Source organism: Empidonax traillii, unplaced genomic scaffold (genome assembly GCF_003031625.1).
Source record: "Empidonax traillii isolate 1590-97213 ecotype Southwest subspecies unplaced genomic scaffold, ASM303162v1 scaffold766:size301553, whole genome shotgun sequence".
Lineage (NCBI taxonomy): Eukaryota > Metazoa > Chordata > Aves > Passeriformes > Tyrannidae > Empidonax > Empidonax traillii.
In genome coordinates, this window is record NW_020955959.1 from 231,396 (window position 1) to 247,158 (window position 15,763).

Below are 15,763 nucleotides of genomic sequence, written 5' to 3' on the forward strand. Positions count from 1 at the left end.
AGCCTGTAAAGCTGGTTCCCTGTACATAGATAGCTCCTGTCCTCTAGGTAGAGCGTATCGAGACTTGCCTGTAATATTTTAGCTTCTTACTGACTGTGTGTGATGGTAGAACATATAATTTTTGTACATTCTATTTACTGAAATGTTGCCTTTTTTTTTATTTTATTTTACAAATACTCTGGAATTCAGATGTGGGGGGTTTTGGTTTTTTCTTTTTATTTGTTTCTTTGTTTTGGGGGGGTTTTGTTTGTGGTTTTTTTTTTCTTTTCTTTTTTTGCTTTTCCGTGAGGATTCCTTTGGAAAGGTTTTTAATGACATTCCACTGATCTGAAATTTTTGCTTGAGGTTGACTTCAATAAATCGTTCTGAATGTTCCAATGATGAGATGACTCAGTTCCGTCTGGCAGTGGGGAGTTGGGGGGGGGATGGATAACGGGACTCCCGGCTCCGGGGTTCCTCCTCCGGGAAGGGAGCGGAGGCTGCGCTCGCTCCGCCCCGGGGGCGGTGGCTGGTCGGGCGGGCAGTGGCCATGAGGCGAGCGGAGCTGGCGGCCGAGACCGCGCTGCGGGCCCTGCTGCTCGCCAGCTTCGGGTGAGTGCGGGACCCCCGCCCCGGCCCCCCCGGGCCCGCCCCAGCGCTCATTTTTTTTTTTCCTTGTGTCTCGTTCCAGGATCATGGAGTTCCTGCCGCCGTTCCAGCGCGTGGTGCAGCCCGAGGAGATGTGGCTCTATAAAAACCCCTACGTTGAGGTGGACCACGTCCCCACCGCCCTCATGTTTGTAAGTTTATGGGGTGCTTGGGGTTGGAAGGGACCGTAAATACCATCTTGTCGTGTCCCCTCCCACCGCGGGGGATGCCTCCCTTCCACCAGAGGAGGGTTCTCCAAGCCCCACCCAACCTGTGAACAGTTCCAGGGATGGGGCATCCACAGCTTCTCTGGGCAGCCCGTGCCAGTGTTTCTTGCATTGCACCTTGATTTTTTTTTTTTTCTAATTATAAAGCAAAGCTGCTGGCTAAAGGCTTGTACTGCAACACCTGGAGCTCCTAATTCAGGTTGCTGAAAGGGCAGGATATTGTATCCATGTGGATAAATAGCTCAAGGGAGGGGTTGGGAGGATGGAGCTGGGCTCTGCTCTGTGGAGAACGAGGCAAAAACTGAAACACTGGAGTTTACACCTGAACACAAGAAAGAACTTTCCTGTGCGGGTGACTGGCACAGGCTTCTCAGAGAAGGGGGAGTCTCCTTCCCTGGAGGCACTCAGAATCCATCTGGACACAATCCTGAGTGACATTCTCCAAGGACTCTGAGCAGAGGGGTTGGACTGGATGGCCCCCAGTGGTACCTTCCAGCTCATCCCGTGAGATTAGTATAAACTAGATAAGACTTACAGTTACTTTTGTCATATTTTCAGGATTTATCATCCAGGTTTGTCTTTGGGATCTGAAGTTTATAAACTACTGTGGACTTTGCACTGTTGGTCATAATCTTGTTCCACGTCCAAATTACCAGGAGCACAGAGATAGCATAGCTCTCTCTATCAGGGAACATTTCCCTTGCTAGCAGCTATTTTTAGCAGAGTTTATTATCATTTTATTGTGAGATGTTTTCCTGAGGGCTCCAGGCTCTGTGAAAAGGGGTTGACATAACCCTGTGCAGGACTTCCAGGAGACAGCAGCGTGTCAGAGGGGTTGGCTCCCTCTGGAGCAGGTGTGAGGTCAGGGGCCGTGGCTCCTGACTTGGGCAAGCTCCTGCTTTCCTGGCAAATGGCACTTGGGATTTTCTGCGAGAGGTGGGCACTGAACATTAAGGACAAAACCTCAGGGTAGCATTTGGAGCTGGTGGTGTAAAGCAGAACACGTGCCAGAATTCAGGCTCCTTGGGAGCCTGGCAGCCTTGCTGTGGATGTCCCGGGGTGAAATCCCCCAGTGCAGTGGCGGCTGAGATGGGAATGATGATAACTGAATCAGCAGCTCCCGTGGTTTTGCTGACAGTGCTGCTGACAGGGCGCTACTGCCGGGGCTTGCAGGGAGGGGAGAGCTGAGGTGCTGTGCCTGGGGACACCCCCAGTAACCAGCCAGGGCAGCAGTCCCTGCCACAGGAGCTGTCTGAGCGCCCAAGGGCATGCTGGGCTGATCTGGGCCTGCTGCAAATCCAGCTGGGATGGGTCTGTGCTGCTGATGGAAGTGCACGTTGGAGAGGACAGTTGCTTGCTCGGCTTTGGGGAGGGGAAGCCTTCTTGAGCAACTGCCATGGTGTTCTGTGAGAGCTTCAACCTGCTTCACTGGCACCTAAAAATGTTCTTGTTTTGTGCAGTTCATTGCATTTCTGTCTCCCTTGCTGCTCATCGTGCTGGCCAGGCTGTTCATGAGCGCCGACCGTGAGGACACGCAAGAAGCCTGCCTTGGTGAGCTCCTCCTCGTCCCACAGGGCGGCGGTTTGAGCCCTGCCCGTGCCTGAATGTGCCTCGAAGCTGCACTTCCAGGTGGGGATGATGCTGATGTGACCCCTCTGCTCTCTCCCAGCTGCCAGCCTTGCTCTCGCCCTGAATGGGCTTTTTACAAATGCCCTGAAGCTCGTCGTGGGGAGGTGAGAGACCGGCTGGTTCCCAGCAGTGCACACGGGGAGGGCAGGGGAGGCAGGTGTGTGCTGGGGGCAGAGCAGGGCTAGGAGCTCGGTGTGACGTGCTGGAAAGGGTGTGGGTTTCTCTAGCTGTAAAGACAGTTCAGTATCAGAGCAAACACTGGTGGGGACCTGCAGTCTTCAGGCATCGCTCAGAGGGGCTCGTTCAGGGTTGCATTGGCACGGGGCGTGGATGTGGGTGCTCCGTGGGGGCCCACACCAATGGCTGTGTGCTCTGTGCCTCACGTCCCTGCCCCAGGCCACGGCCTGACTTCTTCTACCGCTGCTTCCCGGACGGCCGGGCCAACGCGGAGCTGGTGTGCACGGGCGACTCCCGCAGAGTGACCGAGGGCCGCAAGAGCTTCCCCAGCGGGCACGCTTCCTGTGAGTGCTCCCCACGTCCCCTTCCTGCTGCAGCCCGGGCAGCGAGCTGTGGAGAGCAGGAGCCACGGGGAGGGCAGCTTGGGTTCACTTTGGCTGCATTCACTGGCCTCGTCGGGGGCCTCAGGGTTCCCTCTGCAAAGCAGTGGGGTGAGAAACGTGGTCAGGAGCAGTCTGTAACCCCGGGTACCAGCTTCTGTGATCCAGCATCACTCCCAAGCCAGTGCTTCCCTTGGCTCACAAGGGCAGGAGAGACTCCCCTTGCAGCCCTTCCACCGCAGGGTGAGGGTCTGACTGAGGGCTCTCTGAGCTGTTCTGAGCCGATGCTGTTCCGTTCTCTTCCAGTCGCCTTTGCTGGTCTCGCCTTCTCTGCCTTCTACCTGGCGGGGAAGCTGCACAGCTTCACTCCAGGCCGGGGGGGCCGTGCCCTGCGCCTCTGTGCCTTCCTCCTGCCGCTCTTCCTCGCCACCCTCATCGCCGTGTCCCGCACCTGCGACTACAAACACCACTGGCAAGGTGGGTCAGCGTCTGCCCGCACACCCGGACGGGGCTCAGCGGGTAGGGCTGGGGTGCCACAGAGCTGCTCAGAGCCCTCAGCAGCAGCCTGGGGGCTTGCTTCCTCTAGTGCCTCCTGCAGGGTGCTGATGCCTTCCTCTGTGTTTTCGGTTTTGCAGCAGAGTCAGGCCGCAGATCCAGCTGAAAAGCTGGTGCTGGAGAATTAAATCAGCAGGGAAGCTTTGGGAGGGTGAAGGGTCATTAAATCTCCTCTGGTCTTGCCCACAGATGTGTTGGTTGGCTCCATGATGGGCTTGTTGCTTGCATACCTGTGCTACAGGCAGTACTACCCTCCCCTGACAGACTCCATGTGCCACAAACCTTCTCTGTCCAAGCCCAAAGCGCTGGCTGTGCACGAGGAGAAGCCTCCAGCTCCCAGCTTCCACCTGGACATACAGTGATGGGCTCTGTCCTGCTGATCCCTGGATGCCAGGGCAGGGCAAGGCTTTGGGGAGGCTGGTCACAAGTGGTTCTGATGAGGATGAGCCCCCAGGCAGGTGTCCCCTGCTGTGCTGGTGAGTTTCCTGCCCAGGGGCTTGTGTTGCTTCCCTTAATGGAATTTTATAGGTGTCCTCCACTTCAGGCCTGCTGTGAAGCGAGGGGAGCACTTGAGGTGCCACCTTGCAGGGTGACAGTCCAGGTATTGAAGGTCCTGAAGCAAGAACTGGGAAAATCTGACAGTCCAGTGTGCCCAGTCTGGTGGGAGTCCTTGTGTCCTGTCCAGGAAGCACCATTGGTCACCTCCCTGCAATCCAGCTGAGCTGTCCCAGCCCCTGTCCTGGGAAATGAAGTGCAGGACCTGCCAGCCTCGAGTAGTTTTTTCTAATTTGCCAAATAAAGGAGTTTAATTTTTTTAATGAGCTGTGGTACTAAAACTTTACTTCAAGGCCCGGGTTGTCGCTGTGTAAGCCATTTCCTCTGGTGTCTGCAGGGGTTGCTGGTGGGTGCTCATTTTGTACCTCTTTCCTTGCAGCTTTAGTGTAGCTGTAAGGAGATGACAGCAGAAAATGAAGGCGTGTCTGAGAGCATCCCTGCACCTGAGAGCATCCCTGCTCAGGTGCTTGTTTCCCTGCACATGGTTTGTCTCAGACAAGGCAGGGCAGTGCTACCAAGATCCAGAGCCAGCTGCCTGGCAGGACTGTGTGAGCAGCTGTCACCTCATAGACAAGGTGTGGTCTGATCAAGTGTCTGTATGTGCAGACAGCACAGGTGAGGCTGTAGCAGTGAGGCAGGTGAGTCAGTAATGAAACACCGCCCCATCAGCTGCAGTTTAGGCCCTCTGACCCTGCAGCTTCAATAGAAATACAGAAATATCTTTTCTTTCCCCTAAAACTGCACAAGTGAATTCTCCAGCCCCTCCTTCTCCCCCCAGACATGCACATACCACAGTCATCTACTTATTTATTTTGGCTTTTACTGGAAAAGACATTAAATAACATTTAAAATGTATTTAACTTTTTTTTTTTTAACAAAGTGCATAACTTAAAAAGCTGATCATTAGTGTCCCATGTTAAGACTGTTCCTTTTCCTACTCCCGTAGGAGACTTTAGCCAGCAGTAGTTGAGGTGCTGACTGAGCAGCTCGGCTGTTCCTGCAGTCAGGTAAAGAACAGCTTCTGTTCCTTGGGAGGGGAGGAGGGATGGAGGCTGCAAACAAAACCCTTCCAGTAGTGCAAATAACGGACAGTGGGGGAAAAACAAACCAACAGGCTGTGGGGGGAAAAAAGGCTCCTTACCCCATGCAGGGCAAAAGTCAGCGGGAGGGAAAGTGGTTTGGCTCTTCTACAGGCTGCACAGCAACACCTCACACAGCACTGGAGCGCCAGCCCGGGGGGGTTGGTGGCCAGGGAGGGAGCACAGGGGCTCTCTGGCCCTGTCCCCCTCAGAGCAGAGCTCCAAGGCAACTGCAGACTGAGCTGCCTGCAGAGCTGGTGCCATTGCTGCTGCGTCCAGACCCTATGAATCCAGGCTCCGACTTTGCTGGCTGTATTTTGTACATTTAAAGCTAAAAACGACGACTGGAGCGTGGTGGGCACGAGACCCCTGCTGCCACCGGACAGCCCTGGGACGGCAGCGCCGCTCCGTGTCCCTGCGGGGCACCGAGGGCTGGCCCAGGCCTCCAAACTGCCCAGGGGCAGCTGCTGGCCCAGCCTGGCTGCAGTTTGACGTGGAGGTGGAGCTTTCCTCAGGTACAGCTGGGCACTGGCTTGGTCAGTAGCGGGGGGGAGGGCCCTGGCGTGCCAGCGTGGGCTGGGTGAGGGTGGTGGGACGTCACTACCAACACGGCACAGCAGAGGAGCACGAGCATGCCGCTCTCACAACGTGGTTTATGGGGCACCTGCACCCTGCCCGGCACGGCCCAGGGGTGCACAAACATGCAGCAGCAGGGCAGATGAGGGGGGCTGGTGAACAGATCCTGCTGGCTCAGCCTGGGCCCTGGGCTTCGCCTCCCAGCCCCGCAGTCCTGGCGCCGGCTGCTCTGTGTTAGCAGTCAGCAGTCTCCCTCGCTCCAAGGCTGCTGCAGCTCTCTCCAGGCTGCGTGTTTTAAGGCTTTTTGCTCCTCAAGGTCCCAGGCTGTGAGTGTCCCCACTGAGCCAGGAGCAGGGTCGGCCCCTCGGTGGGTTCTGAGCCCGGACAGCTCGTGTGCTGCAGTGCTGGAGGAGCTGGTGTGGGGGCTCACGGGGTGGAGGGTTAAAAGTACACGTTGCCACAGGGAGTCACCATGCAGGTTCTGTGTTCGAGCAGAAGTGTTTTCCCTTGATAGCTCTACCCCCCACCCCTACCCAAAATGGAGGAAAATCCATCCTTATCTCCAGGCAGCAGCAAGTACTTGGGAAGAAGCATGCGGGACACGGCAGCAGAGGAGAGAGGAAGGCAGAGAAGAGATCTGGACTTTCCTGGTGAGTACTCAGTGGAATTGGATCTAAGAATGCAAAAGGAGGACACAGGAATAGCTGCAAGTGAGGCAGCCAGAATCCACCCAGTGCAGTCTCCTGGGTTCTCTCCTCTTGGCTGATGGTGGTCATATGCAGGGAACAGGAAAGAAGCCAAAGGTGCTGACAGGCCAAAGAAAAAATCTGACACAAATTCCCTGCCTTAGATAAGGGATATTGTTCCCTCAGACAAAGCAGATCTCCTCTGAGATGTGCTAGGAAATCAGGAAGGGGTTTAGGCAAAGGTGACTTACGGCCAGAACAGCCCAGGCTGGTCACTGGCTTCCTTGCAAAGGTTGATCCAGTGTGATGCCTTGTGTCTGGTAGATCTCCTTCAGAACCAGCAGAACCGTGTCCTCTGACTCCCTGGGGAAGAAGGACATGGGGATTAGAGGGGATGCTTCCCTGCACTCTGTCAGGACATGTGTGATGTTTTGGGTAGATGTGATCTGCAGATGCAGCACAAGGGAAGGAGAACCACACTGGTCTCCTTCCTCTGTCCCTTCCCACCCTCTGCGTGTCACAGGCAGGAGAAGGTCTTGTTCCCTCAGTTAAGGCTTTTCTTTCTATGTTGGCTTTGAAACTGATGCCATTCTGCTTCATCACACGTGAGTTTGAAGCTCTGATGATCACAAACCCTTACCAGTAGCAGAGATGCCCTTGGAGTGCAAACAAATACTCGTTGAAGCTCTCTATTGGCTTCTCCTGCAGCACGTAGTCGATGCGGTTCCCTCCGTTCAGCCTCCCCACATTAATGTGGGGGGCCTCTTCCTTCCCTGCTGCAGGGGGCTCCTCTGGCTTTGTGTCTGCAGGAATGAGGAGCAGCTGAAGTGCTTGGAAATAGCAGTGCAAGGGACAGCCAGAGGAGGGGGACAGGCTTGAAAAGTAGTGTGGTGTGCTGAGACTCCCCAGAAAACCCCTTTGCCAGGCACTAACAGGGGGAGGCCACAGCATGTGGGGAGAGCCAGGTGCATGCACAGCCCAAAGGCCATCCCTTTGCTGGGCACAGGCAAGGGGCAGCGTGGCTGTGGGGAGCTGAGCACGTGCTGCTCCACGGGCAGCTCCCGAGGCTGCATCCCTGGCACCCCCCGGCACTGACCTGGCTGCTTCTCCGTGCCAGTCTCTGCCTCTGCTTCGGCGTCGGTGCTCGCAGCCTCCAGGGCCGGCACTGGGGCGCGGGTGAAGGACTGCCAGGCCACCCGCAGCGACCCCAGCAAGTTGTTCTTCAGGTCCACGCTCATGCGTGTCAGCCCTTCCTTCAGCTCTGCAAGGCAGGGGGGCGGTGGGTGTGGGGCTGGGGGCTGCAGGGGCCCTGGGCCGGGGGGCAGGGGCTGCCTGTGCCGTACCCAAGTGCATCCTCTTCCTGCCCTTGTGGTGGGGCAGCAGCATGGGCTCGAACTCCAGGTCCGGGACGATCATGGGCTCGATCCGATAGGCGACGGGGTCAAACTGCACAGGGGAGAGGGACAGTGCCCAGGGCTCGTGCTCCACGTGTCTCACGCAGGACGGCTCTGGTTCTTATACCTACGGGGTGGAAGATGTTGAAAAAGCCCTTGCAGGTGGGCAGGCTGTAGTTGGGGTCGATGCGCTTCACTCCTCGCACCGTGAGGAACATCCCGATGGGAGACCCGAAGGCGAAGAAGATGGTGGGCTTGTAGTTCAGCTGGGGGTAGTTTGCCGAGACCTGGGAAAGAGGGAGGTTGGGATTTGTTCCTGAGACGAGCTCCGTGCTGGCCTTACGAGGGCCTCGTGGGTGCAGTCAGAGCTCGGCTGTCACCTGTCCCAAGCCAACGTCCCTGTACTGGCAGTTCCCGACATCCTCTGTGCTCTCTGGGCCGTGCTGTGACGGGGACCCCGGCTCAGCTCTGCGCTCCCCGCCGTGCCTGGGAGCTGCTGAGCTCTGGTCCTGCAGCAACACAAAGGGGTCCTTGTGTGAGAGGGATGGGATGTGATGGGATGAGCATAAGCTGTGCAGAAAACAAACCTGTGTGTCTGCCTTGGAGCTGATGTAATGGAGTATCTTCATTCTTGGTCCTAAGGGAATTCCCATTTCTTTAAGGTTGTTCTCTGTGCACAAGAACTGGAAAATAAGCAAGGCAGGTGTTAGTCCAGGAGCAGAGGTGTGGTGAGGTGTCTGTTCTCTGGGATTTTGTTCCTCCTCAGAGACATTTCATATGTGAGTGACAGTACCAGAAGATGTGCAGTGGTGCAATGATGAGGAAGAAAAGCAAAGAAGAGCCACAAGAGCCAGTAAAACAGGGGAGCTCCTCACCAGTGCTTGCCTGTCCATTTTCTCCTTCTCAAAAACATCACAATACTCAGACAGCTCCAGCTCCTTCAAAATTTCTTTTACTTCCTTAATACCCCCATTGCTTGAGGTTGTCCTGGACCCCTGTGAGGAGAACCATCAGGGATCAGGCTTTTTGCTCACTAATCTGCACTTTGGGGTCTCTCCCCTTCCCTCCACAGCCCAGAAGTGGGGGGTCAGTGCGCCCTGGGTCCAAGCACCTGTACCTGTGCACTGTGCTCATCCTCCTCGGGGTCAGCCTTCTGGTTCGTCAGGAGATCAAACAGGATGAGCGACCCTGGGAACAGACACGGGCAGAGCATCAGCGGCACAGCGGGGAAGAGCCCGAGCTGGGATGGAAGAGCAGCACCCTGGACGAGGGACAATGGCTTTACACTGACACAGGACAGCTTAGGGTAGATGTCAGGATGTCACTGTTGACTCAGTGGGGAGGCCCTGGCTCAGGCTGCCCAGAGAAGCTGCTCATGGGACCTGTGGGTGAGCCCTTACCCAGGCTGTGCCCCGCGATGGACACCCCCCCCTTGAAGAGCGGGTTCCTCTGCATGAAGAGCTGGTGCAGGCGGTTCATCTCCGAGGCCACCGTGTCCACGATGGTCTGGCAGTAGGTGGAGCTGTTGTAGAAGAACACGTCCAGGATGGTGTCGTTGATGAAGTGACGCAGGCGGTTGATGCTGGGCAGCGTGATCCGCTCCAGGTCACTGCAGGGGAAAGGGGAGAGGGAGCTGCAGCTGAGGATGCCAGGGAACCCCACCACGCTTCTAAGGCAAAATGGAAGTTGGGAGCAGGATTTGCACCGTCTCCAAGGACGTGTGTTGTAATCCAGACCCTCTGCACACGCTAAGACCAAAGGCAGAGCACAGCCCATGCTCTTTCATTACAAGAATAAAGAGCCCATCCTTTCTTCCCCAGGAGCCTGGCCTGCTCTCTGCCCTTCCTGGGACACTGCAGAGCAGTGCTCGAGTGCAGACACTGGGCACTTGGTTCCCAGAGGCCTTTGGAAGGTGTGGATGTCCACGATCCCTCCTGGTATCAGCCAGAGAGAGGCAGAAGCCTCTGCTCTTCGATGCTGATGGGAGCAGGCGCCTGCTGAGCGTTACAGAATGGCTGTAGGGAGGGGGCCTGGGGGTCCCCATCTGTCCTGCTCACCCCTAAACACTCACAGCTTTCCCTCTGCTTTACCAACAGAAAAAGGGGCGTTTCCAGAGGACAGGAGGCTGCCTGTGCACGTTGCCATCCCCATGGACACCGGCCCTGGAGGAGGGGGCTGTGGGACACTTACACGTCCACACCAGTGGAGTGGAGGGAGCTGTGCCAGTTCACGGGCAGGAACTCCACCCGGCCCACCTGCTGCTGCTCCTGGGCCTTCCTGAAGTGCGCCTGCAGCATGCTCAGGGACACGTTCCTGAAGTCATTCACTGGAAAAGAGATGAACTCTTACGGAGATCCATCACGCTCCGGGGCCAGCCCGTGGCACCAACACCACTTAATACGATAAAAGATCATTACGGGGAAATCCCACCAGGGTCTTTAATCTGCTGCTGCTCCCCTAAGTCCCTGAATCTTTAACTAGAGATCAGGGGAGGCTTCATGGCCTGTCACGTGTGTTTACTGGATTTTGCTGTCCCATCTGTACCTCCTTCACATGGGCAGAGCTCAGCAGTCAGGATAAAGTACTTCTGGAAATTTATAAAAAATAACTCTGTTGTGGAGGTGCCTGTGCAGGAATCATAAGGGAGGAGATGAACTTGAAAGGACTCAGTTCTGAGGCAGAAAGGCTGATTTCCCTCATTTCAAATACTCAGCAGGTCAGTGCCCTGTCTGATCCACAGCAGAGCCCAGCTCAGGGCGGTGTGTAAGGTCAGCAATACCTCTCTCACCTCCTAACTCCAGGCACCTGCAGCTCAGGGATTTGCTGAGCCAGAAACAGCATCCTTGATTTTTGTCCCAAATCACTCCAGAGAATGGGATGCCGCTGCCTGTGGGACCTCACCCAGTGAGATTAACCCACCAGCAACGGATTGAGCAGCCCACTAATTAGTTTAGCAGGTTTAGACAGGTACTTGGAAAATCTGGATCTGATTTGGGAAACTCACTATTTGGAGCAGCAGCAGCAGAACACTGACAAACAGTGGCTGCCCAAACCTTTCCAGAAAGGGGGATTTGGTGGCTCAGTGAACATTCCACTCACACTCCCCACAGTCAGCAGGTGTGACCGTGCAGCCTGCCAGCGTGTCAGGACGGTGTGAAGCACCCTGACAGCGTTTCCTGCTGTCCAGGATGGGGCTTTTTTCCTGTCTCAGCTGAAAGCACCGCGTGGGAAGGGCCCCTGGCTCCCAGCTGCCCACACCTACCGCACTGCACGATGCTCCTGAAGCGGATGTCGCAGGCTGGGCCGATCCCATGCACCACGAACACCAGGTGGTCGATCTGCAGGGGCTCTCCTGAGGAGGGAAGGTGAGCTCAGGGCAGGGGCGCAGGGGCTCGTCCCCCTCCTGTCACCACCCTCGCTCTGGGGGCAGTGGATGCTCCGACAGTTCAGCCCCACCCACGGGGCACGTTCAGCACAAGGAAGGGCAGGACCAGGGGGTCTCCATCCAGCTGCCCCGTGCCCAGCCCACTTTGATGAGCTATGTGGCCCCATGAAGCTGCGTCTCCCAGGTAGGCCCCAGGTGGAGTTCGGACTCGTTCTCTGCTTCCCACTCACCTTAGTTTGCATACGTGCCTTCCTGAGGACAGGCATGCATGGATAATGCAGGGGTTAGACAGGAGTAACTGCCCATCCTCCCCACGGGGACAAGCCCTGAGGCCTGACTGGGAACTCAGGGCAGCTGGGAGGGGGCAGAGCTGACACTCAGCTTCACAGATGGGGAGAACACGTGCCCCAGAAAATCACCAGCACGCAGGTAAGTGATAAACCCCTGTGTCCCTACCAGGGAAACAAACTCTCCTCCTGTACTAACACAGATGCCAAGACCTCAGGGGTAATTTCAGGCACTGCAGAGCTCCCAACAGCTCTGTCTCCATGCAGGAGCTGCAAGCTCACTGCCTTCCCCCCCGTCACTGTCTCTTGTGTGTTCACTGATGCCACAGCTCGCTGGTGCTGGGGAGGTTGTTGGAACCATTCGGTTCCTTTGGGCACGAAATGTGATCATGGGAGCTTCTGTCAGTCTGTTTGAGAGAACTGGTTGGAAAACACTCCACAGCTTCAGATGGGTGGAAGGGAGAGGTGGGCTCACCGCTGGGGATCTCCACAGCGATGTTCTCTACTCCTCTCTTCACAGTCCGGGGTCGACCTTGTTCCGTGGGAGTGGAGACCCAGTCGTCAGAGCTGGCCACAGGATGGTAGTGCACCATCAGCTGGGGAACAAGGAGGGCCTGTCAGTGACCCGTGGCAGAGCAGAGAGAGCTCAGGCTGCAGCAGCTGCGGGTGACACGGGCTGGCACCAGACTGAGCTGGGCTGAGCCCACTGCGCAAAGAGGTGTTGAGAAGGAATGTGAGGGAAATGCCAGACTTTTCTGGCATCACCCTCTCCTGGGCACAGGCAGGTGAGGGGAATTCCACTGGGAGAAACCCATTTCTCAGCAGACATGGCTGAAGGGAACAGCACAAAGCAAGACCTGCGGAGACCCAAGGGGGTGTTCTCACTGATCAGCCCAGAGATAGCAGGCCCTGCTCACCTTTGGGTTGTGCAGGATAATGACTTCTCTGCTGGGGGACTCCAGCTTCTTCTTCCACTCATCCAGGGTCACAGCAATCATGTAAGCTTCCTACAGAAGAGAACACCCTCTGTGAGTCAGCTGGAAGTACTCCCATGAATGTTCAACCTCTTGAGACGTTCCCCACCCAGTTTTCAGAACATCTTATCAACACTTTGCAAAAGCGGCAGAGAAATCAGCTGGAGGAGCAGCAGGGTCATCCCAGGATCACCTGCTGAGCGTGTCCAAGAACATCCCCCCTCTGACAGCGACAGCAGCAGCAGCATCAGACTTCCCCATCAACTTAAAACTGTATTTTTGGCACATCAGAACAGAGATTATTGCGGTGCTGTGTGTTTTTACGCAGACATCTCCAGCCCTACATGTGCACCTTCCCAAAGCACAGCCTGACGCTGAGGGTGTCGCAGGAGGATGAGCCGCAGCCGGACGAGGGCAGGGGACGGGGAGGCCACAGCAGTGCTCACAGTTACATTAATCAGCTGCAGGAACGCCGTGCCAAAGCCTCTTTGGAGTTCGTGTCCTCAGGCCTGACTATGGCGCCAGTGGCCCCGTACGGGGTTTGGGACATCAGGGCCGGGACGCGACAAGGAGAGGCCAAGCTGGAAACCAGCAGGAAAGGTGTGTTTACCTCCAGTTCCTCGCTGAAGGACTCCGAGTAGGGAATATACTTGTTGTCCTTGTCTCCCTTGTAAAACCAGGTGCAGCGCCGCACCTCGGACACCTCCTCCTCCCAGTACACGGCCACGCGCTGCCGCCGCCTCAGGTGCACGTCGTACCTGCCCCCCGACGTCGCCACAACCACATCTTCCTGGTCCTTCCCTGCGGGAACCAAGGCCTGGGATTAACCACGGGAGGCTCAGAACAGCGTGCTCCCAGAAGGCTGTAACGTGCCAGAGGGACGAGGCCGGACCACGGCGGGTCTGAGCCTCGGCAGCAAACACCGACACTCCCCACGGCCGAGCCCGGAGAGCAGCATCGGGATGTCCCGGGAGAGATGCCCCAAGCCACACAACCCCTGGAGGCAGAAGGTAAGATGAAGGCATTAACTGTCCTCGTCTCTGGTCCTCTTCCTGCCTTGCTTAGAGGGTAAAAGTGAATTTGTGGCCTGGAAAGTGCATTGTGTAATGGGGGGGGGGGGTGCAGCTGGGTCTCTAAATCATTCTGCCCCCTTAGAACTCCACACTGACCCCAATATGGACCTCAAATCCTGTGAATTGCCCTGCCTTTTGGCTCTGCCCTGGGCTGGGCTGTGGCACTGGGGGCGGGCAGCACGACCTCTAATCCAAAACTTCCTGGGCGAGGGAGGACAGGAGCCAAACCTTGGGCAATCAGAGCTCTGCCCACAGCAGCAGCGGGTGGCACAGACGGTGACATCTGGCACACAAGGGCCTCAGTGCAGGGCTCAGAGCCAACCCCCAACCCCTTCTCCTCCAGGAGCAGACACAGCTCCATGCTTCCCCACGAGGGGAGTCCCCCAGCAGAATTCCTGCCATCCTCCTAGCACTCTCCCAGCCTCACCAGAGGATGCTTTGTGCTGTGATTATGTACAATTTAGAGCAATATCAATTGAACACGCTCAGACCATTTGATGCATCCAAACAGCTCAGTTATTGGGAGCCAGGCACGTGGCCAAGAAAAGTTCCAATTTAAATTTCCCCGAAGGAAAACCTGGCATCCCAGGTGGAAGCCATGGATGTGTCCAGGGAATTTTTCCCTGGTACCCGGACAGTGTTTACCCTGAGCACGCACCTGATGCTCCCCCATCGACCTCACCAGGCCCGTTCTTTGCACCGATTTAAGAGCAGGGACGTGGGATGTAAAACCAAAGGGTGACTGACAGACAGTGGTGGTGGGAGCTGGAGGCTCGGGGTGCCGTGGGACCCCCACCCCTGGGGTGGATGGATGGTGGGAGCTGAAGGCCGGGGGTGCCAAGGGACCCCCCAATCCGAGGGGTGGATGGATGGTGGGCGATGGACACTGGTGGGACCCCACCCCCGCGGCGGGTGGGCTCTGTCCGCGCTCCCGGCCCCAGCCCAGCCCGGCCCATCCCGCTCTACCTGCGCCGTGCGCCTCCTCCAGCCGCTCCGAGTCCTGCGCGCTGAAGGGGACCCACCGCTCCCGCGAGTCCGTGACCTTGCAGTAGAACCAGTGCGGAACCACCGCCTCGTACCGGCCGCCGGGCTCGGGCTCCGGGGGCTCGGCCGGGGGCGGCCGGGGCGGCTCCTGCGCCGACATGGAGCTGCTGCGCGGGGAGCGCCGGTTCCGCCGCCGGGAGCTCCGCGGATCGCGCCCTGCGAGGGACCCGGCCCCGGCGCCCGGTCCCGAGCGGCTCCGGCCCCGCTGCCCCCGCGGCTGCTGCGGCGGCGCGGCCCGGTCCGGGAGGCAGCTCCGCTCCGGCCCCGGCGACCGCCCAGCCCGGGGCGGTGCTGCCCGCGGCCCCCCCCGCTGCCGTCACCGCCGGGGCGGAGCAGGGACTGCCCGCAATCCCTGCCTGCAATCCCTGCCCGCAATCCCCGCCTGCGGCTCTTGCCCGTGGTCCCTGTGCTGACCCTCGTCCGTGTTCCCTGCCCGCGTTCCCCGTCTGCAGACATGCAGACACCACCGCTGGCAGTGGCCCCGGCGGGTCCGCGCCCAAGCGCCGTCACGGGCGATGCCAGCGCTAGTTGGGACTGTCCGGTCTCAGCCCTTATCCCGGGCGGGTCCCTCCAGCCCCGAGCCCGATGCGGGGCCAGGGGTGCGCGGTACCGGCGCGGCATCACCGGGAAGCCCCTGCCTTCGTGCCAGCTGCCTCCCGCGTGCGGCAGGGACAAACACTCGAGCATGGGGTGACCTGCAGCAGAAACCACGAGGCGCTGACCTAATGTTTGGTTTTCAGCCCCTCTGTGACCCTTTGGCCTCGGTGGTGATTGAGAAACCCTCTGCTGAGGGCAGGCACTGCTGGAGAAGCAACGGGCAACCCCAGAGTAAGTTTGGTTTCTGTAGAGACGGGCCCAAAGATAAACAGAGACGGACTTTCTAATTTGGGGGGATGAGGTGTGGGTGGATGCTGCAAGATAAACCAGTTGCCAGGAACTCCCATCCCAGGGCTCACTTCCACCATAGCAGGGACTGGCGAGGAAAACTGAAAGGCCAGAAGTGCTAAAATATCCCCAGCTCTGCAGATGGAGAGCCAGCAGCTGCAAACCTCGTCCGTGCAGGGCCTGTGCCAGTGGGTGCTGACACAGCCCTGCCCAGGCTGCTGGGCAGAGAC

At 57.7% G+C, this 15,763-nt stretch overlaps 2 protein-coding genes across 2 annotated transcripts; one reads left to right on the forward strand and one right to left on the reverse strand.

Moving 5' to 3' along the window:
- Nucleotides 1-514: 514 nt before the first annotated feature.
- On the forward strand, nucleotides 515-4,521 carry PLPP5 (phospholipid phosphatase 5). The gene is made up of 7 exons (XM_027901235.1): nucleotides 515-591; nucleotides 671-779; nucleotides 2,315-2,405; nucleotides 2,524-2,587; nucleotides 2,880-3,004; nucleotides 3,347-3,517; nucleotides 3,785-4,521. The coding sequence occupies exons 1-7, from the start codon at nucleotides 530-532 to the stop codon at nucleotides 3,955-3,957; spliced, it is 795 nt and encodes a 264-aa protein (XP_027757036.1). The 5' UTR covers nucleotides 515-529; the 3' UTR covers nucleotides 3,958-4,521.
- A 423-nt stretch (nucleotides 4,522-4,944) lies between these two features.
- Nucleotides 4,945-14,875, reverse strand: DDHD2 (DDHD domain containing 2). Its single transcript, XM_027901234.1, has 17 exons — nucleotides 14,571-14,875; nucleotides 13,142-13,332; nucleotides 12,475-12,564; nucleotides 12,033-12,153; nucleotides 11,148-11,237; nucleotides 10,076-10,211; nucleotides 9,286-9,494; nucleotides 9,003-9,073; nucleotides 8,761-8,880; nucleotides 8,473-8,568; nucleotides 8,266-8,394; nucleotides 8,017-8,172; nucleotides 7,835-7,937; nucleotides 7,588-7,752; nucleotides 7,132-7,294; nucleotides 6,743-6,854; nucleotides 4,945-6,478 (listed from the first exon to the last, which is right to left on the reverse strand). The coding sequence occupies exons 1-16, from the start codon at nucleotides 14,746-14,748 to the stop codon at nucleotides 6,764-6,766; spliced, it is 2,109 nt and encodes a 702-aa protein (XP_027757035.1). The 5' UTR covers nucleotides 14,749-14,875; the 3' UTR covers nucleotides 4,945-6,478; nucleotides 6,743-6,763.
- Between the last annotated feature and the right edge of the window lie 888 nt (nucleotides 14,876-15,763).